General features: G+C 33.1%; 7 protein-coding genes across 8 annotated transcripts; 4 read left to right on the top strand and 3 right to left on the bottom strand.

The window, feature by feature from the left end:
- Positions 1-7,272: 7,272 nt before the first annotated feature.
- LOC123909100 (acetylornithine deacetylase-like) lies at positions 7,273-10,284 on the top strand. Its single transcript, XM_045959876.1, has 10 exons — positions 7,273-7,657; positions 8,105-8,349; positions 8,510-8,618; positions 8,747-8,885; positions 8,977-9,034; positions 9,126-9,143; positions 9,254-9,376; positions 9,463-9,616; positions 9,697-9,730; positions 9,814-10,284. The coding sequence occupies exons 1-10, from the start codon at positions 7,325-7,327 to the stop codon at positions 9,921-9,923; spliced, it is 1,323 nt and encodes a 440-aa protein (XP_045815832.1). The 5' UTR covers positions 7,273-7,324; the 3' UTR covers positions 9,924-10,284.
- Positions 10,285-10,710: 426 nt separating this feature from the next.
- On the top strand, positions 10,711-14,792 carry LOC123910182 (acetylornithine deacetylase-like). 2 transcript variants are annotated; one of them, XM_045961258.1, is made up of 11 exons: positions 10,711-11,121; positions 11,271-11,515; positions 11,762-11,870; positions 13,085-13,223; positions 13,326-13,383; positions 13,475-13,492; positions 13,679-13,801; positions 14,036-14,189; positions 14,268-14,301; positions 14,386-14,484; positions 14,552-14,792. In XM_045961258.1, exons 1-11 carry the CDS (start codon positions 10,789-10,791, stop codon positions 14,554-14,556), a joined length of 1,317 nt encoding a protein of 438 aa, XP_045817214.1. In that variant the 5' UTR covers positions 10,711-10,788; the 3' UTR covers positions 14,557-14,792. The 2 variants fall into 2 exon arrangements, with proteins under 2 accessions (XP_045817214.1, XP_045817213.1); XM_045961257.1 differs by having other exon boundaries at positions 10,712-11,121; positions 14,386-14,792.
- Positions 14,793-15,440: 648 nt separating this feature from the next.
- On the bottom strand, positions 15,441-19,014 carry LOC123907746. Its single transcript, XM_045958125.1, has 9 exons — positions 18,325-19,014; positions 17,929-18,080; positions 17,321-17,416; positions 17,165-17,227; positions 16,715-16,783; positions 16,341-16,443; positions 16,159-16,230; positions 15,943-16,031; positions 15,441-15,839 (listed from the first exon to the last, which is right to left on the bottom strand). Exons 1-9 carry the CDS (start codon positions 18,644-18,646, stop codon positions 15,693-15,695), a joined length of 1,113 nt encoding a protein of 370 aa, XP_045814081.1. The 5' UTR covers positions 18,647-19,014; the 3' UTR covers positions 15,441-15,692.
- On the top strand, positions 18,836-22,206 carry LOC123905237. The gene is made up of 3 exons (XM_045954858.1): positions 18,836-18,875; positions 21,645-21,865; positions 22,084-22,206. The coding sequence occupies exons 1-3, from the start codon at positions 18,836-18,838 to the stop codon at positions 22,204-22,206; spliced, it is 384 nt and encodes a 127-aa protein (XP_045810814.1).
- A 37-nt stretch (positions 22,207-22,243) lies between these two features.
- LOC123909052 (protein MAIN-LIKE 1-like) lies at positions 22,244-23,295 on the top strand. The gene is made up of 2 exons (XM_045959831.1): positions 22,244-22,767; positions 22,933-23,295. The coding sequence occupies exons 1-2, from the start codon at positions 22,297-22,299 to the stop codon at positions 23,287-23,289; spliced, it is 828 nt and encodes a 275-aa protein (XP_045815787.1). The 5' UTR covers positions 22,244-22,296; the 3' UTR covers positions 23,290-23,295.
- Positions 23,296-23,999: 704 nt separating this feature from the next.
- On the bottom strand, positions 24,000-25,453 carry LOC123905238. Its single transcript, XM_045954859.1, has 2 exons — positions 24,802-25,453; positions 24,000-24,700 (listed from the first exon to the last, which is right to left on the bottom strand). The coding sequence occupies exons 1-2, from the start codon at positions 25,451-25,453 to the stop codon at positions 24,000-24,002; spliced, it is 1,353 nt and encodes a 450-aa protein (XP_045810815.1).
- A 434-nt stretch (positions 25,454-25,887) lies between these two features.
- LOC123905239 (protein FAR1-RELATED SEQUENCE 5-like) lies at positions 25,888-26,806 on the bottom strand. The gene is made up of 2 exons (XM_045954861.1): positions 25,963-26,806; positions 25,888-25,901 (listed from the first exon to the last, which is right to left on the bottom strand). Exons 1-2 carry the CDS (start codon positions 26,804-26,806, stop codon positions 25,888-25,890), a joined length of 858 nt encoding a protein of 285 aa, XP_045810817.1.
- Between the last annotated feature and the right edge of the window lie 882 nt (positions 26,807-27,688).

A 27,688-nucleotide genomic window follows, 5' to 3' on the forward strand; every position in this document is an offset into this window, starting at 1 on the left:
ATAATTTTTAAAATTTTATTATTATCAAAGACTAGTTCTCTAACCGATAGGTAGCTGATCCAGTGATAATTGATATATGATCCCCGCAACTGTGATTGAGAGAGAATTTATGCCACTTGATGACAAAACTGACATCTAAATCAAATTACGCTGAATATTAGTTGTGAAAATTAAAAAATAAATAAATAAATAGTTTGCTATATATAATATAACTTCTAATTTTACTATGTAGTTAATCACGGGGAAAAAAAAGTCTCAATAATATATGCAGATTTTTTCGTCAAATTTAATATCTCAAAGTTTACGACACTTACATATTATATGCATTAACACTTGCGTTTGATCTAATGATTACAATTATATTTTCGTAGTCGAAGTAAAATTCGCAATATCTCTGCCGATTCAACTAAACTCACATAACATTTGTAGCCTTATTTATTTGCATACTTATAAATATGAGAGATGGTGATCTGCAACTCCGCATTTTTAAGCGGGTGATGAGAGTGATAATTTTTTTTTTTTTGACGCAATGATGAGAGTGATAATAGGAGTACAATTACAAATATGCCAATTTTAATTTAATCTAGATCATTTTTTATTTTGGTTTTCACCACAAGTTTAATCTGGCTCAGGAGTAAATTTTGACATCAAGTGGTTTCAGCCTTCTCCCGATAATAGTTGCAAAGGATTGAACCAATCGAGGTCCTTCCTATCAAGTTTAGCGTCAATCACCACTAAACTGAATCTATTTATTGAAGTATAGTACCACTCATACCTAAGATACTGTACTATTGGGTGTAAAAAAAAATAAAAAAAGGTGACAACTTGCCTACCCATTTCATAAAAATGGGTCAACCAGCCCATCCTAAATGTCTCAAATATAGTGGTGCATTCATTAAAGTGTGGTTATTTTTCAATTATGTCACTACAACTTTTAATAATTGTAAATTCACCCATCTAGTAAAAACAAAATTGAAAATTCATCCATGTTGGAATTCAAGGTTTTCTATCGTTTTCTTCCATCTTCTTCACCTATATTCCCCCTGTTATGGATTTCCAAAAAAAACTCTCTTTTTACTTCTTCTTCTCACTAAATGCTTCTTCTTATTCTTATAGAAATTCAATCGGTAACATACTATGGTATCAAATTCAGGCGTTTCTTCAACAAATTTGGGTAGTTCTTGAGCAAATCTGAATATTTATACTTGTTCATATTTTGTTAGATTTTGATTTTAGTATTTGATTTAACACTTCTTTATCGAAATTAAAATCAGAAAATATTAGAAATTTGGGTAGTATTTGATTTGTATGATATTTCTGGGTTGTGGTTTTTTTGTTAAAATTGATCTGAAACTTGCGAGTTTGAATATAAATGTACGGGTCAAAATCCGGGTCACTTTGACACCAGCCGAAGGTTGAAGATGACTCATTTGTTAATGACGCAGCGTATATGGTATATATATTAAGCAACAAAACTTATGAACAAACATATGCTTTGCCGCAGTGGTCACTGAGCGCATCCCGAACCGGGACTAGTAGGTTGTGTGTTCAACCCTTACTAGTGACATTTTTTCTTTAACTTTTTTTTTTTTTAATAATTGAAACTTTATTAATTATTACTTTGGTATAATAGTAAATTCCTTTTGAAATTTTGTTAATTTCTATTTTAAAAACTAACTTATTTTTTTACAAAGATGTTAACTTAACAATCAATTAGAAACTTAAATTTTGAATTGATAAGATTGAATCGTTTGATTGTCAAAATTTAAATGTTTAATTTATTTTTTAGTGTCATTAGGTATATATATTGAATGGTTTGATGGAAAAAAATTGAATTTGTTAATTATGGTAAAGTTAGTTTAGTCCAATCAAAAGAACTACAATTTCAACCATTTATGGCTTATAAAAAAAAACTCAACCATTTTTTCATTTTTTATCTCTTTTCTAAACTATTTTTTCCCTTTCTTTATGAATCATCACCCTTATACGAGGAAAATGAGAGAGAGAAGCATCAAAAGAGCATGAGAGAATCCAAATCCAATTGAGATCACCTCTGAAGCAATTGTTTGCCACTTTGTGAGAGAATCCAAATCCAATTGAGATAAAATAAAGACCGATAATTTAATTTATTTTTTTATAGATGGACAAAATGGCAAACTATTGAAAATTCAACACACACAAAATGGAGAGATCGGGGTTCGAATTCCGATTACGACATCTAATCTAACAAGTTTGACATTTTTGTCAGTTAAACTATAATGTAAACGCATAAAAGGATTATGCAACGTTTAGACGACTAAAATTGTTAACATGTGCTTTCTATTTTAATATATAAAAAATATAAATAAAAGGATTCCACGTTCATTAATATTTTAAACATGCCTCCTAATAATATAGTAAGATATGTATTCTATTTAAATGACAAAATTACTCGTTCAAATAATTTCATATCCATTAACATTTTTTCTAAATTATTTTGTAATAATTTATAATTTTATAAATGATTTTGTTATTAACTAATTAAATAATCATATATAATTTTAAATAAAAAATCACTGGCGGCATTGAATAAACAATATCAAGTTTTTTTATAAAAATCGTGACCAAACAAATAACTCTATTATATATGTTAGATGAGCTAAATAAGAGGTATGGTATATCTTATTTGTAAATAATAAAATTATCATTGTAAAAAAAGTGTATTTAGTTTTTTATAGAATTTAAATTAATATTCCTATTTTTGTAAATTTTAATAAATATCATAGTTTTCATTGAATTTTGATTTTTTAGATTATATAAATTATAAAATTACCTTTGTGCCAAAATCATGTATATACTTGAAAATTTATTTAAGGTTTGTTTGTTTTAGAAGAAATATGGGAGAGAGAAAGTGAGAAGAAAGTAGTTACTCAATCCGTCTCAAAATTATTGTCACAATTTGACTGTGTGTATTATTCATACAATTTACTAATTTTGGTAAGTCTGATCCCAATTTACTAGAATAACTCCATCTTTTTCGTGATTTGGGTGCCACTCGCCTAGCTAGCCTTTAGTTGTCGTTGTCGTCGACGTCGTGTCGTACTCACCAAATGCTTATCTAGTTAGGGTCGAGTGTGGTTTAATGGGCTCGCTTGCACGTTGGGCTTTGCCTTATATAATCGAAATAATATCTGATTGAGGTTAAAAATATTATGACGGTAAATATAATTAATTATTTAAAAAGAATTAAGATGTTTTTTTTTTTACAAAAGAATATGTAAGTTTATTTTTTTTTAAAACAAAGAAGTTAAAGGGTTTGAGAATTTAAGAAGGTCCACACTTTTTACAAAAGAATATGAAAGTTTATTATTATTTATTAAACAAAGAAGTTAAAAGGTTTGAGAATTTGAGAAGCTCGACACACCGTAACACATGAAATAACGAGTCAATTATTGAATTGTTTATCTGTTTTTAGTTCCCTACGTTCGTGTAATTTGATTACTTGATCCCCTAAATTGGTTTCCATGACGCGAAAATAGGCTAAAAAAATTTAATTTTTAGTTTTTGTCTCTTAAATAGAATTTAATCGTATGATTTTGTCAAGAATTTGAAGGTTGTTATAATTAGAGACAGATATAGAACGGAATAAACTACGACTCAATAATTAATCGTACATTGTTATACAATATCTATTAAGGAAAGTGAACATCAACATAAAACTCATAATATATGATATTATATTTCTGATATATTTTTTTAAAATAATACTATTTAATTTGTTTTTAATTAATTAATATAGTTGTTATATTTTATAAAAATAATTTAATGCCTTAAAAAAATTCAAAAAAAATATCAGTAAAATAAATCTCATTAAATAAAACGCAACGCAAAAAACGGCGTACAAAACGGATGCTCCTAGCGATCACACTCTCCCTCACTCTCTCTAACTCGCGAGTGGGCTTTACACGCGCATGAACAGTGTCACCTTCAACCTCAGCCGGGTCGACCCATACCAGAACCGGGTCAAACCGCGGGTTGTTGCTCCAGCATCATTATCTTCGGTTTTTCATCTCCATTTCGTCCGATTTTTTGTGGGTTTCAACCAGAATTCAATGTATAACACAAAATTATAAGTTTTAAACATCAAAACATGAGATTTAAAGCAAAATTTGTGAACTTTGTGAACCCATAAAAAGAAAAGGTTTTTCTTAGATTACTCCCTCTATGATTGTTGAAAAAACACAAAATTTGTGGCATTAGTTTCGAAAAATCATGATCTACAAGAGCCTTGTAATATTTCACTGCAATTTAAAGTTTCGAAATTTTGAAAAGAAAAAAAAACGAAAATTATCTTTTTTGACGGTATAAAAACGAAAATTATCTAGAAATTAAGAAAAGAAGAATTAGAGATGAAAAAATAAAATAATTTATTTGCAAACCTGAAGTAGATGAAATCATGAAACGAAAATCATCGGTGTTAATTTTGTGTGGGTGGTTTTGCAATTACAAGATTTTAGCTTACTAGTTTTGCAAAGTTTGTATTTTCATTACATAAATAATAGAAAATAGATTGGATGGTTTAGATTAAGCCAACTCAAATGGGTAACTCAGCCCATCTTAACAGAATGGGTAGATAAGAATTTGCCATAAAAAAATGTGGAGGTGCTTGTAGACCATGGTTGTAATAAATTATGCAGTTATACATAGAACATATAATTAGTGAAAGGTACATAAAAACTTAAAAAGCATTTTTTGCAAGGGTAAATTATTGTGAAAAGTGTTTCGTAAGTATAGATAAATGTTAATAGGTAAAGATGAGAGTTTAAATTCAGATTTTTTGATTTACTTAAAAGAAAAAGTATATATTATGAAAAGTGAGAGAGGGTGTGGGAAGTGGGATTGAGAGGTGTAGTCGTGATCAGTGTGTGGGCTCAAATTAGTAATGAGTAATGATTGCCTTTCTCTTATCCTTATCTGCATCTGCATGGAACCAAACCAACCCTCTCTCTCTCTCTCTCTCTCTCTCTGCTTTCCTTTGTCTCTTTTTTTCCTTTCCCTTCCTTCTAAACAATTGACTGTTCTTAATAGTGACACTTCCCTCACACAAATTCACACATACTTTGCTTCCCCAGATTCCGATTATGACATTTCCCACTTGGCCTTTTTCTACTTTCATAATCACATCACATTGCTTTTAATTACTACTTATTAATTCATTTCTATTTTGTTCAATTCAAACTTTATTTTGTTCTATATTTCCAATTTTGCTACATATTTCATAAACACATATCACATGCATGTCTCTCAATCTCACTTTTATAACATTGAAAAAGTCTTGTTTTAAACCCTAATTGGATTACCGGTTCAACTGATTGGATCGGAGTAAAGCTAATGTTGTCTGAACAAGCATAAATAATTGGTAGTTCAAATGAACCAAAGAAATAAAAAAAAAAACCTAGTTAAAATCCATCAACATACTTTATTGATGTGTTTTGTTTTTAGGACTAATAATTTTTTGGATCTCGTATTAGCGAATTAAAAAGAAAAATAAAAGAAAATTTTTAAAAATATAATTTAACATCAATTCTAAGACTTGAATACATAACTTTTAAAATGATTTTTTTTTATATTTGAATTTTTTACATGTGCTTGTTAGCATTTGTCTTATATTTTATACTAATTAATATATAGTCAGTTCTAAAAACAATTCTAGTATGCAATAATAAAATTGAAGTGCAAATAAAATCATTGTAATTGCAAAAAGAAATGTGAATATGCAAAAGTTGCCGGATATTCTGAATTTTTTTGGTACCATCTGCATTAGTGTATAAGCCGGATCTAGCGCTGCATAAAAAATCTGCACATTGTTGGTAATTTGGATAAAAAGCGTCGGATCTAGCGTTGCTCTACTAGCCGACACATACAATTAAATTTTCCTTTTAAATGTGAAAATCTACATTAAATATTTTGTATAAAGAATTAAATGCTGAAATTTTTGTAGTTTTTTATTTTATTTTAATCAATTTAGGATGTGCAGATCCTTCTGCACTCCATTTGCTTAAAAAAAGTGAATTAGCGTTAGCCCAATTGATGCCGATGTTTTTTTTTTCCCTAAAATTATTCTTGATTATTTAAAAAATTAAATGTTTGGCACACAAGTAAGGGTGAGAATAGGTCAAACTGGCCTATAAAGACATACGGTATGCTAATAAAATAAATTTTTAAAAAGGAAAACATTTCATAATAGACTTTCAAAAAATTATGTTAATAAGTCTAGCTCGGCCTAGCATATTTCCACTCCTATACACAAACATGTTCCAAAGATGAAAATCTCTATTTATTTTTCTCCCAAGCTGGGCTTATTGCAGGCCGAACGTATTGGACTTTTTAATGGGCTTGTTTTTTATTTGCTAAGAGTGGGTCTTTTTTTAAAAAAAATTGTTTATTTGTTGTCTCTATCAAAGTATCAAAGTAATTACGATGGTTTTTCTTTAGATCTTCCATGGTTCTCTTTCCTTCTTGGATCTTACTTTTTTGCCCTTCAATAAAAACTTCGATTTCTACGAATCGAATTTTTTTTGCCTTCGGTTTTTGTTAACCGAATTTTTCCTGAATTGCAAAATTAAATTTTTTGGGTATAAAAAATACATGGGCCTAAAGAGAAATCATCGGTAACTATTACTAATTTATTTTCTGGTTCTACAGTTCAGCCAGCTGAATCTTGATCTGAAGTTCTGACAGGATCTCGTATCCAATTTTTAAAATTTTGGTGAAAATTGCAAAAGCCTCTTATAAGTTAAAAATAAAAAAAAAAGTATAAATCAGGAAGATGATTGTAAAATAAAATCTTATTTATATTTCATTTGAAAAGAGTTGATTGGATTACAAATCTTGTACATTGTTGCAAAGGGTGTCGTTTTTCCATGACAATATATATATCTTAAGCCAAGGGATCATTCTGGAGCCACAAGAAGATCATTCCAACAGATTTAAAAATCTAAGACAAACTTTAAAATGTGCTTTTTTTTCTTTAACAAGTGACCATGCATATACTGATATGCATAATCTATATTTGAGGTCTAATCATAAGCTTTAAATTTTACACTCTAACAACTAAACTATGTCACACACAAGTTAAAATGTATTTTTTTTATATGAAATATAATATTAATGTATTTTCATTTTAATTGGACCGTTTTCTTTGTTAAGTAATTTTGCCGAACTCTTCCTAACATTACAAAAGGACCTTTTACAGTTCACATTTTTTTATATAATTTTCTTTGTACCATTTTCTTTCTTAGGTCTGAAGTAACTGTAACAGAACAAAGGAAGAAGAAGAAATTCAATGGCTACAACGACGAAGTTGTTGGAGACATTAGGAAGCTTAGAGAGGGATTCATTTGTATCCCTTCTATCCAACCTGATGGATGAATCCAGATACTTGCAGAACAATCCACCAGAACTCGTTCCTGAAGAGGACAGAGTAGTGAAGCATGTTTTAAACTCCCTCTTACCGTTAAGCACCACTACCGACGGTGGCCCTTTAATCCTCAACCATGTTACATATTTTCCCGGTAGAGGTAACCTCATTGTTGAATACCCTGGAACCGTTCCCGGAAAGATCCTCTCCTTTGTTGGTTGTCATATGGACGTTGTCACTGCAAATCCCGACGATTGGGTATTCATTGTTTACGAGTAAATCACTAATTCACCCATGAAACATGTACGGATCATGCATTTGCACCCTTGAAATTTGCGAATATATGAAGATAAAAAATAAAAAAAAAAACCCGAGTTTGAATTATGTCGGACAACTAATTGGACATTTTATTAACTCGTAAGGACTAATTTGATGACGGTAAGTAATATAATTCAAAGACTAATTTAGAAGCTAATTTGATAGTAAGTAATATAATTTGAGAGCTAATTTGACACTAAATTAAATTTAAGTTAGCAGAATGACTAAATTGTTCGACATAATTTACCTATTCGCAAATTTCACGATATAAATGTTAGACCCCTATTATTTCAAGGTGGAATTGTGAGTATTTATTTATCTATCTTAGAACCAATATTTTATTTTATATTAAGTGTGTGGAATAACTTGAATTTGGTGTTTGTGAAGGATTTTGATCCGTTTACTTTGAGCATCGATGGTGATAAACTTAGGGGACGAGGAACTACTGATTGTTTGGGACATGTTGCACTTGTTACTGAACTCATGAGGAAGCTTGGAGAAACCAAGCCAAATTTGAAATCGAATGTTGTTGCTGTTTTTATAGCAAATGAAGAGGATGTTGTTATAACAGGAGTTGGTATTGATGCACTTGTTCAAGATGGTCTTCTCAATAAGCTAAAGGAAGGTCCCATGTAAGTCATTTTTTACTTCAAAATCTATCTGATGCATACAAAATCTATGTAGCACCTTCCGACACTTCAAGTTAAAGATGCATTGACTATTGAGTGTCTGATATATATGACACAATTTTTGTTCGTTATTGTGGCTAATTTATTTCCAATTATTGTTCAGGTTTTGGATTGACACGGCTGATAAACAACCGTGTGTTGGAACTTCTGGTATGATACCTTGGAAACTTCATGTCACTGGGAAACTTTTTCATAGTGGATTATGTGACAAGGTATGCTCCATTGCTCTTATATTACTGACCTTGGAAACGCGTTTATACGGTCAAGAAGTATTTTTGTAACACAAATACGGAGTTGCGTCTGCTTAGAATACTTATATTATATATTTTGCTGTTTGTAGGCTATAAATCCATTGGAGGTAGCCATGGATGCTATAAAGGAAATCCAGCTGCAATTTTACAAGGATTTCCCACCTCATCCTAAGGAACAGGTTTATGGGTTTACAATCCCTTCAACCATGAAACCAACCCAATGGAGTTGTAAGTGTCTAAAGCAATTATAAATTCATTATTTTAATGAAATGTGAAATATAAACCCTTCAATTTCATTACATTGTATTCCTTACCCCAGATCCTGGAGGTGTAATCAACCAAATTCCAGGAGAATGTACTATTTCAGGAGATGTCAGGTTTATTCCCCTCCTTAATTAGAATTATTCAATGCAATTTTTTATGTGCAGTATTATTACTGATATATTTTCTTGTGCTTGTTTGTTGCAGGTTAACTCCATTCTACAAGTAAGTTACATATTATATAGTCTTTTGGAAGATAAGACAAAAATTACATCTTTCAACTTATTTATTGTTTATACAAATTTTCATACACAATGCTCTAAAAACTTGTTCAGTGTGAAGGATGTAATGAAGAAGCTGCAAGAATACGTGGACGACATTAATGACAACATACAGAAGCTAGAAACTCGGGGTCCGGTTTCAAAATATGTCCTATCTGATGAAAATTTAAGGGGGAGGTGTGGCTTTCTAACCTTACTCAACAGATTGTATTATCAATTTTGTTTCCAACTCTTGATTGGATTTCATTGTTCCTCTTTTACAGTCTTACTCTAAGTTTTGATGAGGTTTCGTCCGGTGTTGCTTGTGATCTCAATTCTAGAGGTTTCCATGTTTTATGCAAAGCAACTGAGGAAGTAGTTGGGAATGTAAAGCCTTTCTCAGTTGCTGGGAATTTACCTCTCATCAGGGAACTTCAGGTGAAAATTTAATCTCATTGTTGTCCATGAAAACTTTTGTATTACTTATTTCTTACTACTTAAGCTTTTTTCTGTCACAGGATGAAGGTTTTGATGTTCAGGCTTGTGGCTATGGTATGATCTACCTAAGAACAAATTTCTGTATTTGGAAGTTTATAAAGTACTTTCTCATTGCATTTCACATTAATTATGTCCAGGTTTGATGGAAACTTACCATGCCAAGAATGAGTATTGTCTTTTTACAGATATGTCCCAAGGATACCGGGTGTTAGCGAGCATCATCGCTCAATTAGAAGATTCAGAGTAGGTCAGGTACTGATAATAAAAATGATTAGGATTTGTTGTAGTGGACCATGGTTTCAAACTACAGTCTTCATCCACAAGTGCGACCATAATATTGTTGACGTGCTAGTTTGTGCAACTGCATCGCACTGCAATTGCATGTTATTTTTAATCACATGTATGTCTGCAAACCACAAATGTTGTAGAGCCCTCAAATTGCTTAGCAACCAGTTACAATTGATTGATTTGATTTTATGTTGTGAATTGAATTGTAATCAAGTTATTGAATTATGACCTTTTTTTTTTGCATAAGTAATTTATGACCCTTTGTTTGTAGTATTGCATATACAGCAAATTGATAGAAAGTGAGAGGAAATAAAATTTCGCAAATCAATGCATGAATTTAGACTAAACTAACTTTAGTCCAATTTCATGCATTGATTTGCGTAATTTTCTTTCCTCCCACTTTCTTTCCATAGAACCAAACGGACAATGGTACTCATACCACTAGCACTATTATAGTTTTAAAATTGTATAAGAAAAAAATATGATTGCTATTCGCCCTCGTAAATTGATCAGAATTATCCGCGTCCTCCATCTACCGGAACATATCTCCTAGTAGTACAAATTTTACAGGAAGATATTTTCTAGTATTGTGTTTTTTAGTGTGAGCAATTCAGGAGACGAAGAGCAACCATCTAAGAAAAAATATATGGGCCACAATGGACTCATCGATGGCCCATTTGCGCAGCCCAATAGAGAATGAACCGAAACTCAACCTGTTGTTACGGTTACCTTTACCCAAAGTTTGAAGTAACAAAGTTAGAACATTAGAAGCGAAAGAGGAAACAGAGGAAGAAGAATAAGACTTACTACGAAATTGAATTGAAATGGCTACAACGACGAATTTGCTACAAACATTAGGAAACTTAGAGAAGGATTCATTCATATCCCTTCTCTCAAACCTAATCTCTGAATCCAGATATGTTCAGAACAATCCACCAGAACTCATTCCTGAAGAAGACAGAGTAGTCAAACATGTCTTAAACTCTCTCTCGCCGTTAAGCACCACCACCGGCGGTGGTCCCTTAATCATCAACCATGTCACATATTTTCCCGGCAGAGGTAATCTCATCGTCGAGTACCCTGGTACCGTTCCCGGCAAGATCCTTTCCTTTGTTGGTTGTCACATGGATGTCGTCACCGCAAATCCCAATGATTGGGTATGTAATCACTTTTTAGATTCATTCAATAATTTATGCATCTGTTCGATAATATAGACAAGATACATCAGTTTTTGTTTGTTTATTTGACACATGCATTTATGGATTTATTATATTGAGTGTGTTTTGAATTTGGTGTTAATGTGAAGGATTTTGATCCGTTTAGTTTGAGCATCGACGGCGATAAACTTAGGGGACGGGGAACTACTGATTGTTTGGGACATGTTGCACTTGTTACTGAGTTGATGAAGAAGCTTGCTGAAACTAAGCCGAATTTGAAATCAACTGTTGTTGCTGTTTTTATAGCCAATGAAGAGAATTCTGCTATTACTGGAGTTGGTGTTGATGCACTTGTTCAAGATGGGTTACTCAATAAGCTAAAGGACGGTCCTTTGTAAGTTGTTAGTATTTACTAGAAAATCTCTTGTTGCATGCAAAACCTATGTAGCACCGACACTTCAGATCAAAGACATGTTCCGTGTCTGACACAATACCGATATATATGGTTACAGTCGATTACTTATTATGTCATGTGTCAATACTTTATGATGCATAAATTTATTTCTGTTCTTTATAGTAGCTATTTTGATTCCAATTGTGATATATTTGTAGGTTTTAATTTGTGCATTTTTTTGCTCAGGTTTTGGATCGATACGGCGGATAAACAACCTTGTGTTGGCACTGGTGGTATGATACCTTGGAAACTTCATGTCACTGGGAAGCTCTTTCATAGTGGATTAGCTCACAAGGTATGCTCTTATTTTTTATTTTTATTTTTTGAAGGAAGGTATGCTCTTACGTTAGTGTCTGGATTCTTATTATGATTTTTCATGTAATTGTGTCTGGAATGTTCTGATCTACTTCTATTGTGTATCAAATAGAATATAGCTCAGAGGAGGATCATATGATATGTTCTGTCTTGTTTTGGTCCATCTAACATAGTTTTTAGTCCGGATCCTCTGAGAACCTATAGCATGCATATGAGTAAACATAAGGAGTTCTGTTGAGATCTGCATATAGTTATAATTGTATCCATGACTTTTCGGTGAAATAATGAAAAATGTCTGTCCCATCCAGTCATCCTCCTGCTAAAATAATGTTAGGATGAAAGATCTGTAATCATTTTAAATAAAAAGAATATCTTCTCATGTAAAGGATGCCACATAAATGTAGCCATTTAAAGACAGAGATGCATTGCTATATGCATCCTACTATAATATCAGAACCTGTGAGAAGAATGCAGTGCTTTAGTCAATTTAGTTCAGAAGGGAACCAAACTTAATAACTACGAGCCTCTGTAGAGGTAGTTAAATTGTGGTACTTGGAGCTTGTAAGTAATATGTGATACAGTGATAGGGCTTTAGTTAATTTAAGAACAATTCAATCATGCAAATATTAGCTTGACGATTATGCATATTGATGAGTTTCAGTTTCACTTGATTAACTTAAGGGTCCTGTCTATGACCTGTCCAGTGGAAGCTGGGACTTATAGTAGTTAACTGCTCTTCATATTGCGTGAAACCCAGTTTTTCATGAAGAACCAAACTTAAGAGAAATCGGTTCTCATTTAATCAGAGAAAAAGATCTATCTTAGGAAATTTCTCGAGTTCATCAACTGTAGTGATCAGATTTAGTTCATTTGTAGCATGATTGGTGCTTACAACTTGAATGCGCTAACTTGAGGTGGGAGTGTTGGAAAGTATCTTCTATTAAGTTTCCTCTTTTACGATTTCCTTTTACAAACTTTCCTTGATTAATATATAAATATTGTGTATGAATATAAATGTTTATGCGGATGGTTTCGTCAAGAAATTAAGAAAATTAGTTCTCCGTCTTAAGAGTATTCATGAATTTGATCCAAGTTAAGGATGAATAATATGATTCCCAATCTGCAATCAAGATGCTGTCTTGACTGGTAGGTATTGCAGTTGTAAAATTATCTTACATGTTATGTTACTTGTAGGCTATAAATCCGCTTGAGCTAGCCATGGATGCAGTAAAGGAAATCCAGCTGAAATTTTACAAGGACTTCCCACCTCATCCTCAGGAACAGGTTTATGGGTTTGCAACCCCTTCCACCATGAAACCAACCCAATGGAGTTGTAAGTTTTGGGATCTAACTGACTGAGTAACTATTTTCATACTTGATTATTTTAATGAAAAACAAAACCCTTCAATTGTCATAATTGCATTGCCTATTGCAGATCCTGGAGGTGGAATCAACCAAATTCCAGGGGAATGTACCGTTTCAGGAGATGTCAGGTTTATTCTCCTGCTTAGAATTAAACAAGGATTTTTTTTTTATTATTAATGCGGCTTTACTGATATATCTTTTTATGTTTGTTTGTTGCAGATTAACTCCATTCTACAAGTAAGTTACATCTTATATAGTGTGGCCATATATCAAACTTTTGGAAGCTTTGGACTCACTTTTTGCTCTTCTATTTTACTAGTTTCTTGCAATTGCTAAATATACAGACTACAGATAGAAGCAAACATGTGAAAGAGTTTGGTTTTTTATGAATTTTCATGCCCAATGTTCTAATGATTTGTTCAGTGTGAAGGATGTAATAAAGAAGCTGCAAGAATATGTCGACGACATTAACGAGAATGTACAGAAGCTAGAAACTCGGGGTCCAGTTTCAAAATATGTCCTATCTGATGAAAACTTAAGGGGGAGGTGAGGCTTTTATCCTTATTTGTTAAATTGGCTTGAATCTAACAAAGAAATCCGCTCTGCTCAAGAGTTGTGTTGACATCTTTAGATTTAGTGTTATCAAAGAGTTTGTTTTACTTTCGAATATGTAATGACTTGATAATTTTGTTTCGATCTCTTGATTGGTTTTTTTCTTCTTTATAGATTTTCTTTAACTAGTTATGGTTCCCTTGCTCCTTGATTGCTCCTCTTTTACAGCCTTACTCTAACTTTTGACGAAGCTATGTCCGGAATTGCTTGTGATCTCAATTCTAGAGGTTTCAAAGTTTTATGCAAAGCAACTGAAGAAATAGTTGGCTCCTTGAAGCCTTTCTCAATTACTGGGAGTTTGCCTCTTATTCGGGAACTTAAGGTGAAGATATATTCTCTTTGTTGTCCATGAAAGATGTGTATTACTTGTTTCTTACTTAACCTCTTTTCTCTGTCACAGGATGAAGGTTTTGATGTTCAGAGTGTTGGCTATGGTATGATCTGCCTAAGAACAAATTTATGTATATATTAAATTTGAAAGTTTATAAAGTACTTACTGCATTCCATGTCATGTGCAGGTCTGATGGCAACGTACCATGCCCAGAATGAGTATTGTCTATTTACAGATATGGCCCAAGGGTACCGGGTGTTTGCAAGCATCATCGCGCAATTGGAAGATTGAGAATTGCAGAGGAACTAATAGTACCAAGTGTCTAGTGGCCTATGAAGATGTCTTGTTGAAAGATTGAGAATTGCAGAGGAACTAATAGTACCAAGTGTCTAGTGGCCTATGAAGATGTCTTGTTGAGATTAATATTGGTTAAAATTATGCAAATGATAATTAGTTTGTTGTTGCTAAATTTTCTTCAACATTTACAAGATGAAGGAACAGTCCACTGTTTAAATTTAGTTCCTAAGATGTCTTTAAAAATATTTACTGTGTGGATTTGTTTGGATGCATGTGCAAAAAGATTTTACACCGTCAGTCTATGAAAAGTAATTTCAATTTTATATGGCTGGAACAAGTAATAAAATCAATTGGGACTACTTTTCATTCCACATTTATATAATCTACACTTATTTTGGAACAACTACTTTCAAACGGCATATTTTGTCTAAAAGTATAATCCTAAATGACACAATACATGTTTCTTTGAATGTGGACATTGGAGGTGTGGAGGAAGTTTCTTCCAGATCAACATCATTTCTTTAAGCTGGTCCCAACTTACTAGAAATGATTCAGTGTATTTAAGAGAGATATAGGTTTGTTTGGATTAGCTTATTTTTCAGCTTATACAAACAGCTTATGCAATATAAATTAAGTTTTATGCTATTTTATAAGTTTCCACCGGTAAAAATTATATTTTTATAAACTATTTTATCATAAACTAACTTATAATAATAGATAAAAAATTATTTATTTACATAAGCAGTTTGAATAAGTTCAAAAATAAGCTAATCCAAACGAGCTTATAGACAATTAAATAAAATTATTTAGATGAGAGAGAATGATAGGTTATAAGAGCCGATAGAGACAAAGTTATCACAACTATATCATTGAGATGATGATTTCTCTTCTTTTCTCGTGTTGTTCAGAATCCCTCCAATCCTATTGTGTTTTTTTCCCAGAAGCTAAAAACAAAACATATATGATATTTTATTGCATTAATCCAACTTTTGGATTATCCAATTTTATTACAAAACAGCAAAAACATTGATGATTCTAAATTAGAGAATCCTATAGTGTAATCAAAACTTTGCATCTTCTGTATGTATGAGACCTCAACTAACACATAATTATACACATATTCTCTTTACATTATTAACAACTCTAATACATATACAAATTTTTCACCAAAATCTGTCATGAAGATCATTTCAAAATTTAGTTGAAATTTTTTTCTTCTGATTTGAGTTTTTGGATTCTTTGCCGTAGTCTTCGCTTGTGGTCGTGTATCTTCCAAAGGCCATGTCCCAATATAACAGTGGAGTAAATCCCATGTGTGATAATGGGAGAAAGAATATTATCTGTCTGTAAAGTAAAAATTCCAAACATCCACAAATCAGTTTCATTCCATAGAAATCTTAAGACAAAAAATTAATGAATATTTTAAAAAGACAACAAATGGTATTACTTGGATCCACTCGAAACCGAGGTAGAGAGCCAACAGCCCTTCTAGAAGTGGAGAATAGATTTTCTTCATTTGCCTTTTCTCATACCATGCTGCAAACCAAAATGAAGTGGATGATCAGGTTAAGATACGATGAAACAATGTTCGGGAAAACAAGAATGATGACGACATTTGTATGAATTGAATATAACATTCAACAGTACGAGAATAGGATTGAACCTTCAAACAGCTTTTTCAAATCTTGTCGACTAGAGGGAGATTGTAAAACCGGCGCAACAATGTAGGTAGGATCTGAAAGAGAGGGAGAAAAGAAGCGTTAATCATTAGTCAGGCAGAGAACAAACTAGGAAAAATAAGCTACATAAAAGGGAAAATAAAAATGGGATATAAGAAAAAGTAACCTTTCGGAGAGGCAGCCACATAATAGAGAGAACCAGTAAGGATAGCAGTAAGTACAGCTGCAAGCGCCTGAGCAAATGGAACAAATGGAGGCAGCACCCCTGACTGCATATTACCGTATAAAATGCTGGTCAGTTACCGGAATGAAATTCTTAGTTTGAAATATTTGCAACATAAAAAGTAATGAAAGGGTGGCCAAGGGCATTAAATAGGGTAAGATGTACACAGCCTTCAGCCTTGAGAGCCGAGAGGGTTGTTTCTGCGACTAGAACCAATGGCTGTTATGTCAAATCAGTAGCAACTAGTAACCTTATCATTGCACCAACGCTCACCCTTATAGTATAAGAAGGAAAAGGTAAGAAAATGGTACACATACCAAAGACGCCATTCCTCGAACATCTTGTATAAGATCACTGCCTCGTAAAAATATATCAGCAAGTGCCCCCTGTAGAAGTTTCAAATATAAGTTATTAAAGCTAAGATATAGTATTCTATGAAGACTATTAAACCAGCAAATTTCTTCTTTTATTCACAAAATGAAATTGTCTTTATGAAACTAACGTTATTCATCTTATGAACAAGCTTACACCAAACACATTGAAAGTATTCTTTGTTGGAGGAAAATGAGAGAATGAGAGAAATTTCTTAACACACAATCATCATTCATATTTAATATATATGTAATCTGATCCAATCATAGCTACAATACTCTAACTAATTATCTGGTAACGTTTTTTTTTTCTTTTTGAAAACTCGATGAACCGAGAAATACAAGCATCTCTTGGCAGATACAATCAAATACGGGCATAGAAGCTACAAAACAAACCTGAACTGCAGCCCTATAGAAGAGCTCCTCTCCTACTGAACTTGCAGCAACCATCAGTATAAACTGTAAATTAAAACCAAATTACATTAATCTTAATGGTTACACTAGATTAAAGATGATTTATTATACCAAAGCAAGCAAGTTTTATCAAATTACCTGCAAAGGTGACATCCCATAGAAAAAACTCCATAGTTCTTCATCCTCTACATCTCTAATGGCACGAGCATGGGGTGATAGCTTAACAACTTCGTCCTAATAATCACCACGTTGATGAAAGCTCAATTCAATTCAACAAGGAAACCAAATAACAAGGGAAACGTACAAGTTCCCATTTCTTACAAAAAATATTCCAACAAATATATAGCATCCTAAAGATTAATATTTGGATAAACAACCTAATTAAACACTTATAGCAAAAGCATTTATCATATACTAGTAAGTGCATATGTATAAGCTATTTTGATGACAAATTCAAATTGTATATAAGTTGTTTTCATAAGCTATCATGGATAGTTTACGGAAATAAGCTGAAAATAGCTGATGGACATGTCATACGCTGTGCAACTAAGCTCTATCAAATAGTCTCACAAGTTCTTATGTCACTAGTAGATAAGTTCAAATTAGTTTATCTAAGTTTCAAAAAGGTCATTTCCACTTGAACCAAAATATTGGATCGAAGGAAGTTAAAACACCACACAAACACACACGCGAGCGCACACACAAACACACAACCTAATCATAATTGTCTAAATGAACAAACTTACATCAAGTATAAAAAGAAGAGCCATAATTGGAGGAACTGCATATCCAAGCCCTTCAAGAATAGCATCTAATGATAAATGAAAACCCCCAAGAGAATCAATTCCAGTTATCGAACATATAAAACTCCCCGCAACAGCCATAGCACCATAAATCCCTGAAACAAATCAATTCATCAAAATCCAAATTGCAGGCACACAAATATTTAAATCCAACTAAAATCCTCCATAAATAAAATCAAAATTTCCCATTTTGGAAAAACATAGATTCAATTAAAAGCAAAAACATAAAGTTTAGTTTTCCTTTTCTATTTGGCCCAATAAGCTAAAAATTAGTTTTTCAGTAAAAGTAATCAAAAGGGTATCCAAAAAGTTCCAAAATTTGTTTCAAAAAGTTCTCACCGATTCCATAGCTGAGTCTAACAACAGCACCAATTTTTTCCCAAACAGGAAAATCAGCAGCAGAAGCATCATTGAATCCACGGTTGAATGTGGTTGTTACTTCCATAGCAGCCGGTGTAGTGAACCCGGTTCGAGTCTCTCCCCTGTCATCAATTGTATCACCGGTTCGTTCTGCAGAAGCTTTAATACAACGAAGTGAAACTACTCTTGAAGAATCCAAAAAGGTTACTCTTTTCTTCCTTTGATGAAATTCACATAGCTTGGAAAAGTGAGAGAGTGAAGTTGAAGAAGGGTTTGGTGTTAGTGTTAGAGAAAGCTCCATTCAATTGAAGAGAGAAAAAAAGAATTCAAATTCAAAATGGGTTCTTGTTTTTGTTGATGTTGTTGTTGTTCATATTGAGTTTGTGTTGAAACTTGAAACAACAACAGCAACAAAGATTCGTTTATCTTTTATTGATACTACGTGGTTTTTTGTGTGGTGGTGATTTTTGGTGTGTTTGTATATGACACGATGATGATGAAGTTTGAGGTTCAGGTTGAAATTGGGAGAGGTGAGAAAATAGTCAACTAAATTGGGACATGTATTTAAGATTATTTTGAGAATATCTAAATAACCAATCACTTTATGACATGTGGAGATAACGTTGTTAAATACATGTCTTATAATGATTATTGATTTTAGACAACCCAATCTTAATTCTTAACTTAGATTACTCTATTTATATAACTTCATCATTTGCTGTCGTAATAAATGTGTCTGTTTTTTTCTGTTGAAATATCTAACTTGCACGTATATGAAATTTTTACAGTTCAATCAAAAAATAAAAAAACAGAGATTTTACGGTAAGGGTGCTGCTAAATAGTATACTCCCTCCGTGACAATATATAAGTAAAAATCATATTTCTAGGTTCATTACATAATTAATGTATCTGACATATAATATAGATTAGATACATTGAATATGCAATGAACATAAAAAGATGATTTTTGCTTATATATTGTCACGGATGGTGTATATTTGAATAGTTAATACAATTGATTAATGAGTTTAGGTTAAAGAAGAGTCATGCGGAAGAATTCGAATTTGTGTGTTGTGAGAGAATTGTATGGAAGAATTTGAAAGTTAAATTAATATAAGTAACTACTCCATCGGATTTTAATTATAAGTAGATATTAACTTTTTAAATTTATTAATATAGATCAGATACATCAGTTGTACAATAAACATGAAAAATAAATATTTCCTTACAATTAAGGCCGGAGGGAGTAATGAATAAGTTATAGTCGGTTGATCAATATTTTAAAACTTTGTCGTATATTATTTAGTATTATATTATGCTGTCAAGTATTTATTTTTAGATGAAGCCTACTTCACAACATGTGTGAATAAGCCATATAAGTAAATTTGAATGTGGTATCTACAACTAGCTCGTAACTAACTTTGATTTCGCATATATATGACTTATTCTCATTAATTGATGGGTAAATACCTTCAAATTATGAATGGGTAGTTTAGAAGGAAAAAAAAACTTGTTTTTAACAAATTAAATAGACTATCATGGTCTTTAATGATGAGCATTATACTTATGAGTCATGTGGATATCACCGAGATTGATATTTGATTAACTAAGAAATTGAGTTCAATTGGTTAATGTGTTTTTTTATAATGAATTTTTGGTATAAATGGTTTGTTTGATCTGCTAAACAATACGGGACTAGATATGACAACTCTAGTTCTACTGTGTTTGATTGTAAAACTGTTTCAGGAACTGGACAAACTGGAAGGAATGGACAGGACAAAAACAGAAAATTTTGTCTCTCACTAAACCACAACACAACTATTTGTCGGCAGTACAAGTTGTCAAAAATATCAAAATATCATTTTGTTAACCAAATATTGTATAAGACAAAAAATTGTTCAATATCACAAAAGGTTGTTCTGTGCTTTTCTGTCATGTGTTGTGTTGTTCTGTCTTGTACTATTTTGTCCAATACTTATTCTTTAACTTATCAAACACACCCAAAATAAATTTATTAATCTAACATTTTCTTACATATTTAAGTAAGAGAGTATTAACGAAATACTATGCATGAAAATCACTAAATTTAGTCTAGTGGTAAAATGTTTGGATAAAATAATAGAGGTTATGGGTTCAGTTCTTATATATTCAAATAAAAATAAAGTACTATGCATGAAGTTTTTCTTTTTTACTAAGAAACATTATTATTGTAATAAATTAGTAGAAGAGATAGTTAGAAGAAACACCATTGATTAGAGCATAACTTTGGGCAAATTGTTTTTGTCAAAACAATGGACAAAAGTTTAAAAACAACAAAAATAGGAAAGTTGAACACGGAAGTGTTTTCGGCCCCACCAAACCCTTAAAGCCTGAAACACAACCCACAGAAAATGTTACTTGTCTTAAATATGGATATGTACAAAGAACTATGTGCGCAAGTTTATTAAATCTATTTATGTGAATAAATTTTTCTTTATTTCTTAAGTATCTTTTTTGAAGAATTCTTAAGTATCTTTTGAAAAGTACATAGTAGTAATATTTGGTTAACGTGTATACATGAATTGGTTTTAAGAGAATTAATTTTACCATTCAAAAATATTAATAGTACAACTTTTTTTTTGTGTTTTTTATTCATTTGTAATTATTTTCTATAGTAATTATTAATGCATATATAGTTTTGAATATATCTCCGAAACAAATTTGAATTTAAAGAGAGAAATTAGTTGAAAAAGAGTGATAGTTAATTAACTCAAATTTAAATGACTTAATATAAAAGGTGAGTGAATTTATAGGTTTATTTAAAATTTGCATGAATTTAAATGCTTGGAATAAAAAAAACTTTGAATGAAAATGCGAGAAGTAAGAAAATTTTTTTTCCTACCCCAACAATCTTCACTTTACCCCAACAATCCTATTTAAAATGACAAATATACCCTCATATATAATGTAAATCTGAAGAAAAAAAAAATCATTATTTACCCTAGTCAAAAAGTGTTCCGGTGTGAGTTTGGCGAATTTGAGAGAGTAAGTGCAATTTTACATACCGGTACACTTTTTCGAAGTGTGCCGGTTTGATTTCTTTACCGGTACACTCGAAAAAAAGTGTACCGGTATGAATATTCATACCGGTACACTTTTTTTCGAGTGTACCGGTATGCATATTCATACCGGTACACTTGAAAAAAAAGTGTACCGGTATGCATTCGACGTCTGAGTTTCATATTACATACCGGTACACTTTTAAAAAAGTGTACCGGTTCACAGTGATTTTTTATTTTTTTTTAAATTTTTTTTTTCAGTGGTGCGTACAAGAGGAGGAGACGGTAGAATTAGGCATAACAGAGGACGCGGAGAGTCTCGGCCACATCAGGAGGAGCCGGAAGACGATGAGATGCCGCCAGTGCATCAGGAGCAGGTTGAGGAGCAGGCTGTGCAGCAGGCTTGGCCTGGAGGGCCGATCGATACGAGTCTTTTGACTCGATACGAGCATCATGTTGCTCGTCATGTATGGTTTGGTCAGGTACTACTTTGTTTTTTTTGTTATTATTTGTTAAGTTATATTGATCATTTTTTTTAATTTGTATTGTTTATACTCTCGTTACAACTATTAAATCCTTATTTTACATACAAATTTAGTGTTAAAATATTATTATAGTTCATTTTCAATGTCTTATGATATGCATCCAATTATCCGGTCTAATTTATTATTCACAATGTTTTTTTATTAAATATATGTAGGAACGTGTCGAAGGTGACAAAATTGAGCTACAAATAGTATCTTTAGGAAGAAAGTTAGCTGACAGGATTCCTGATTACCATCCTCAAGTTATTCAAGGGTGGTTGAATATTTCGGGGTTGTGATGGCTTGAGCGGACTAGCTTGAAATTTACTGATCCGCAGCTTATATCCGCATTTGTTGAGAGGTGGCACCCTGAGACATCGTCATTTCACATGCCGTTCGGCGAGATGACTATTACTTTGGACGATGTGGCATGTCTTCTGCATCTACCTGTTAGGGGTCAGTTTTATACTCCTGTATCAGTTTCTCAAGAACAAGCTGCGGAACTTGCAGTTGAGTTGTTAGGAGAGGAGTATGAATTTGCATTGCGAGAGACTGTAGCGCAGAGGGGTGGTTATTTTTCACAGCAGTGGCTATATGAGAGTTATAATAGGAATGCCAATTTCTACGGGAAATATGACTGCGCAGCTAGGGCATGGATGTTGATGTTGGTGGGATCTACCATTCTGGCCGATAAGAGTTATACACGTGTGGATGCCAAATGGCTACTTCTGTTTAGTGATTTGTCTGCAGTCCATACATATTCGTGGGCCAGTATTGCATTAGTTTGTTTATACGATAACTTGAACGATGCATCCATGTTTTCTACGAGGGCCCTTGCAGGGTATGCGACACTTCTTCAGGTATGCGACACTCACTACAAAGACATAATTTAAATATTGCGTAATTAAATTTTTTTTCTCTTTGCTGTGCAATTAAATTTTGTTTTTATCTTTGTTGCGTAATTTAATTTTCTTTTCTCTTTGTTGCGTTGTTAACAATTTTCTTTTTTTTCTTTTTTGTAACAGTGTTGGATCCACGAGTATTTTCCTACCCTTGGTAGGCGGGCTCAGTCGGATCTTAATTGTGATAATCCTGGATTTCCTCGAGCTATGCGGTGGATGTATAAGCAAGGGAAGACCAAGCTCCCCGATTATCGGCCTATATTGGATGCACTGACCCCTGATGACGTGATATGGCGTCCGTTTGAGACTCACAGAGGTAGCATTCCTTTTGATCTGATTACTCTGTATAGTGGTCATCTGCGTGGATCCACGGTAGTTCCTTACTTGCCCGAGAGGTGTATTAGGCAATTTGGATTTGTACAGTATATACCACCACCACCACCTCTAGCTCCTGCCTACTCTGATATTGATAGCGACTAGATTGGTTATCACGCGTCCGTTGATCGGATCCTTCAGCCGACACGTCCAGTGACATATGCTAGTGAGACTGTACCTGATTACATGTCCTGGTACTATAGGGTATCACATCCTAGACTGTGTCGCCCTGTTGATGGACCACATAGAGCACCACCAGTTCCGCACTATGCACCTGCACCTGCACCTGCACCAGATGCCCCAGTAGACGATGCACCAGCACCATATGCCCCAGTAGACGATGCACCAGCAGATGATGCACCACAAGAAACTGCACTACAGCGTGAGCGGAGATGGAGAGGTATGGCTCGAGGCGCGCTTGAGACATTTCTTACGAGGATAGACGCTGATAGGGATGATGAGGATTTTGAGGAGCTTTTTTTTGCACTAGATGTATGTCGTGGTGCATACCCATGACTAGTTTTTTATTGTTATGTTTTTTTGAACACTGGTTTATGTACTTTTATTTTTGGATTGTGTATTTTGTTGAACTATTTTTACTATATCGTGTACTTTATTTAGATTATGAACTTTATCGATCAAATGTTTTTTATACTTCAATACATTATTTTTTGACACAAATAACGTTGCTAAAGTAGGCATTGCATTTTATTGACATAAAATATTTTTTAACACAATAAACGTTACTAACGAATTTAGATATTTGATAAAACATAAGTAATATAAATATTCGACATAAAATAAACAATTAAAAATTATTCAACAGACATAACACCACTAAGAGGTTTCACCGGAGGATTTAGAAGGTTCCAATATTGTAGGCGTCCGTTTAAGTTTGACATCCAAGACCTTGCTTCATGTGAACAAAATTTCTTCCAATCAGCTGTAACTTCGGGCAACGGAAACCCCTTTGACATGTTTACCGGAACCCAATGATTTCCATTGACAAAACCAATACAAAAAAACCTTGCTGAAGAGGAATATGAAGTCATCATAGGAAAGAAAGTCTTACTAGGTTTACCCAACGTGACGAGAACGACATTATACCTATTTGCTACCAAGTAACCCATAGCAGGTATGGTGAACCATCTAATTGCTACCAACGAATCTCTCACAACCTGCAAATCTTGTCTGAATAATTTCTCATACAAATTGTTATTATTTCTAAGCTCTTCATCTAACTCCCGGGGGACGATGGACCAACCTTCCTCTGTGTAACCAAGTAAAGATGCAACAGCTCTAAAACCACAATTTCCATCTTCAAGCACATCAGCAATGTGAACAATATGTGGATGCATATGATCAGGAAATTGCCCCAAATATTTCTGAGATGTCAGTTTTTTAGACATCTGAGATAGTTGTTTCTGAGATGGTTGAGATTGTTGCTTCTGAGAGGGTTGAGATAGTTCCTTCTGAGATGACTGTGATTGTTGTGTACACAACCTCTTCGATGTACCTAGATTTATGTAAAAACAAAAAAAGTTGAATATATAATAATAGAATATAGACATAAAAATATAAGCAATAACTATATTATCAAAAAAATAAATTAGTAACCTTGTGAATCACCATATTCTCTTTCAACGTGTTCAAAGTATGATGGATCACGATACACATCATAACCTTTTGGTGCTTTGCCTTTATATTTGTTCTTCACTCCTCCTCTGGTTTTTATTTTTTCAGGTGGTGGACACAATGAACTTGAGGCTGGATAAGCAAGTTCAAACACTTTACTCTTCAACGCTCTTTTACCAACAATATCAAGTGACCGAAATCGAGTCCATATGGCCTCCATTGCATTACTCATGTCCAACTCATATCCATCCTCTGTGTCATCCTCCAATGGTTCTTCCATAGTTAATTTCTTCCAGTGACCGTGAACTGAATCTAACGGTATCGGTACACCGCTGGTTGTATATCCACTCAATTCACAAGCACAAGGCAACTCACATGTTGACCTAAGTTTGCAACCACACAAGTTTTTATTTGTTCCAACAATGCCAATTCTCTCCATTTCATCAGAAATTAGTGTCATAGCGGCCCTGGAGACAAAGTTTCTCAAATATTGAAAAAATGGACTGCTATGTGTCTTTTCTGTATAGTAAAAACTTTTTTGAAAAGACTTCTTTATTTTGTCAACTTCTAGTCTTATGTTGTCATTCATGCCTTCCAAACACTTGCATAAGTCTTCTTTGCTGTGTTCCAACATTTTCTTCAGTCTTCAATGTGCAGACTCAACTCTAAATATCAAATTGCAAACAATAGTCAATTAAACGCCAAAAAAAGAAAAATATAATTTCAATTTTAAAATAAAAAAATTATACCTATTAGTCGTTGTGTTTCCTAAATGCATCACTCGATTGGTCCATGCTTCAACAAATTGTTCTTTGTGAGGGGCCAACCAGGTGTTATTGACATATTCGACAAAATTGCTTGAATTAACACATGCTTGCTGAAACGCATTCAACCGTTGCTGATACTCCACCTCATCCGGACTTTCAACAACATCTCTCCACAAATTTTTCACCTTCTGTTTCATATCCTTAGGTATTTGCACGGTGCATCTCGCATTCACATTTTTGATTATGTGCCACGTACAAAGCATATTAGTAGTATGTGGAAATATATCTTTAATTGCATTCATCAAAGCAAGCTCCCTATCAGTCAAAATTACTCTAGGAAATATATCTTGCTTTGTAATCAATTGCTTCAGCTTACCTAACGCCCAATGATAATTGTCCGTCTTCTCAGATTTCATGTAAGCAAATCCAACAGCAAATGTCATGTTAGTTGACGTAATGCCAGTAATTTCAAGTAGTGGCTGTCTATATTTATTAGTTTTGTATGTGCAGTCCATAACCAAAACAATGGGAAACAAGTTCAACAACTTGATTGAATCTGGATGCGCCCAAAAAATATCACTCAAAACATCGGAGCCATCATCTTTTCTTCTATTCCAGCTGACATATTTTGCATCATCTAACAACTGCAGCAAGTGTTGCAGCTCTGTTCTGGAGCCTCTTTCCTGTATTTGCATCATGTGTCTTTTCCTATATACAAGTGTGGCATCAACAACAGACTCTGGATTTTGATCTTTCAAATCTAAAACAATGTGTCTTGGTGCTACTTTACGCTTTGTCAAATCTTGAACACGTTTGTTTTCATCAGCGGTTAAACGTGCCTTGCGAGGATGACCATGATATTGGTCAGGTAGCCCGTGGTTGTGAACTCCATGAATAACCTGAACTTTCCATCCTGAACCATCTGTTGAAGGTGCAGCTCTAATTTTAAATGGACAGTTACACTTTTTCGATGCAGATGTCGTGGAACTTTCTGAAGAGTCATACTTTCCACCTTTGTCACAACCCAAAATCAACTTGTCATTTCTTCCTCTTATTCCGTTCTTTTTATCCGACCGAGTAATGATAATACCGACTTTATTGGCATCTCCAACATCTCGAGCCCATTTGACAATATCATCTGGGGTAGCAAATTTTTGATGAGTTGTAAAAACATCCGTAGTATCTACCAACATTTGACTTGTATCGCCGAGATAAGCCATATCTGTTTAAAAATAAAAAAATAAATTAAAATTAAAAAAATTAAGAATAACATACCGGTACACTTATTACATACCGGAACACTTTGACTACCGGAACACTCTAAAAAAGTGTACCGGTATGTATAATGATAAACGAAATATAATTAACATACCGGTAGACTTTTTAAAAAGTGTGCCGGTAACATTAACGTACCGGAACACTTTTTAAAAAGTGTACCGGTAAAATAAACATACCGGAAACGTTATAAAAAGTGTACCGGTAAAATTAACATACCGGAACACTGTTAAAAAAGTGTACCGGTAAAGTTAACTTACCGGTATGGATAATTGCTTACCGGAACAGTTTTTCGTGAGGATGAAAATTCTACCGGAACAGTATAATACGACAAAAATTGTTTTTTTAAAATATATTAATTTTTAATAAGGGTATATTGGGTATTTTTAAAAAAATGTTGGGGTAAAGTGAAGATTGTTGGGGTAGGAAAAAAAAATTTCGAGAAGTAAATGACTTGAAAGTTAATTTGCATGTAAAAATAAACGAAAGAAAGACCTTTTGTGACAGACCACGGTCATGGTAGTTACTTTTGTTAAACTATTTTCGGCAAATATACACTTGAAATCGACACACACTTTAGTAGTTTTCTGTTTTTGGTCTATAATTGTTGAACTCATACTTGTTTTGATCAATGGTCATAAATTATTGATTAATTCATAGTTGCTCTCGACGCTTCCTCAAACTCTCTCAATACAGTTCACTCATAAAAATCGCATGAAGACTTTTCCCCCAAATTTGAAATTACTATTATGCATTGACTAATCTAATGTATAAAGGGTGCGTTTGTAGATTAAATGATAAGTACCGGACATAATAGCACAAGACAG

The sequence above is a fragment of the Trifolium pratense genome, linkage group LG2 (assembly GCF_020283565.1).
Source record: "Trifolium pratense cultivar HEN17-A07 linkage group LG2, ARS_RC_1.1, whole genome shotgun sequence".
Classification (NCBI taxonomy): Eukaryota; Viridiplantae; Streptophyta; class Magnoliopsida; order Fabales; family Fabaceae; genus Trifolium; species Trifolium pratense.

Excerpts from the sequence above, each read along its gene's own strand:
- LOC123907746 (XM_045958125.1), bottom strand. The coding sequence starts at position 18,646 with ATGGAGCTTTCTCTAACACTAACACCAAACCCTTCTTCAACTTCACTC. Across the intron at positions 17,417-17,928 it reads CTCTTCTTTTTATACTTGAT|GACGAAGTTGTTAAGCTATC; the intron begins GTAAGTTTGTTC and ends GGTGATTATTAG. Across the intron at positions 16,231-16,340 it reads TGTGGCTGCCTCTCCGAAAG|ATCCTACCTACATTGTTGCG; the intron begins GTTACTTTTTCT and ends CCTCTCTTTCAG.
- LOC123905238 (XM_045954859.1), bottom strand. The coding sequence starts at position 25,453 with ATGTTGGAACACAGCAAAGAAGACTTATGCAAGTGTTTGGAAGGCATG. Across the intron at positions 24,701-24,801 it reads AGAATATGGTGATTCACAAG|GTACATCGAAGAGGTTGTGT; the intron begins GTTACTAATTTA and ends ACATAAATCTAG.
- LOC123905239 (XM_045954861.1), bottom strand. The coding sequence starts at position 26,806 with ATGGCTTATCTCGGCGATACAAGTCAAATGTTGGTAGATACTACGGAT.
- LOC123909052 (XM_045959831.1), top strand. The coding sequence starts at position 22,297 with ATGCCGTTCGGCGAGATGACTATTACTTTGGACGATGTGGCATGTCTT. Across the intron at positions 22,768-22,932 it reads GGTATGCGACACTTCTTCAG|TGTTGGATCCACGAGTATTT; the intron begins GTATGCGACACT and ends TTTTTGTAACAG.
- LOC123910182 (XM_045961258.1), top strand. The coding sequence starts at position 10,789 with ATGGCTACAACGACGAATTTGCTACAAACATTAGGAAACTTAGAGAAG. Across the intron at positions 11,516-11,761 it reads AAGCTAAAGGACGGTCCTTT|GTTTTGGATCGATACGGCGG; the intron begins GTAAGTTGTTAG and ends TTTTTTGCTCAG. Across the intron at positions 13,802-14,035 it reads GATGAAAACTTAAGGGGGAG|CCTTACTCTAACTTTTGACG; the intron begins GTGAGGCTTTTA and ends CCTCTTTTACAG.
- LOC123909100 (XM_045959876.1), top strand. The coding sequence starts at position 7,325 with ATGGCTACAACGACGAAGTTGTTGGAGACATTAGGAAGCTTAGAGAGG. Across the intron at positions 7,658-8,104 it reads CTGCAAATCCCGACGATTGG|GATTTTGATCCGTTTACTTT; the intron begins GTATTCATTGTT and ends GTGTTTGTGAAG. Across the intron at positions 9,377-9,462 it reads GATGAAAATTTAAGGGGGAG|TCTTACTCTAAGTTTTGATG; the intron begins GTGTGGCTTTCT and ends CCTCTTTTACAG.
- LOC123905237 (XM_045954858.1), top strand. The coding sequence starts at position 18,836 with ATGATGATGAAGTTTGAGGTTCAGGTTGAAATTGGGAGAG. Across the intron at positions 18,876-21,644 it reads TCAGGTTGAAATTGGGAGAG|TGGTGCGTACAAGAGGAGGA; the intron begins GTGAGAAAATAG and ends TTTTTTTTTCAG. Across the intron at positions 21,866-22,083 it reads GTCATGTATGGTTTGGTCAG|GAACGTGTCGAAGGTGACAA; the intron begins GTACTACTTTGT and ends AAATATATGTAG.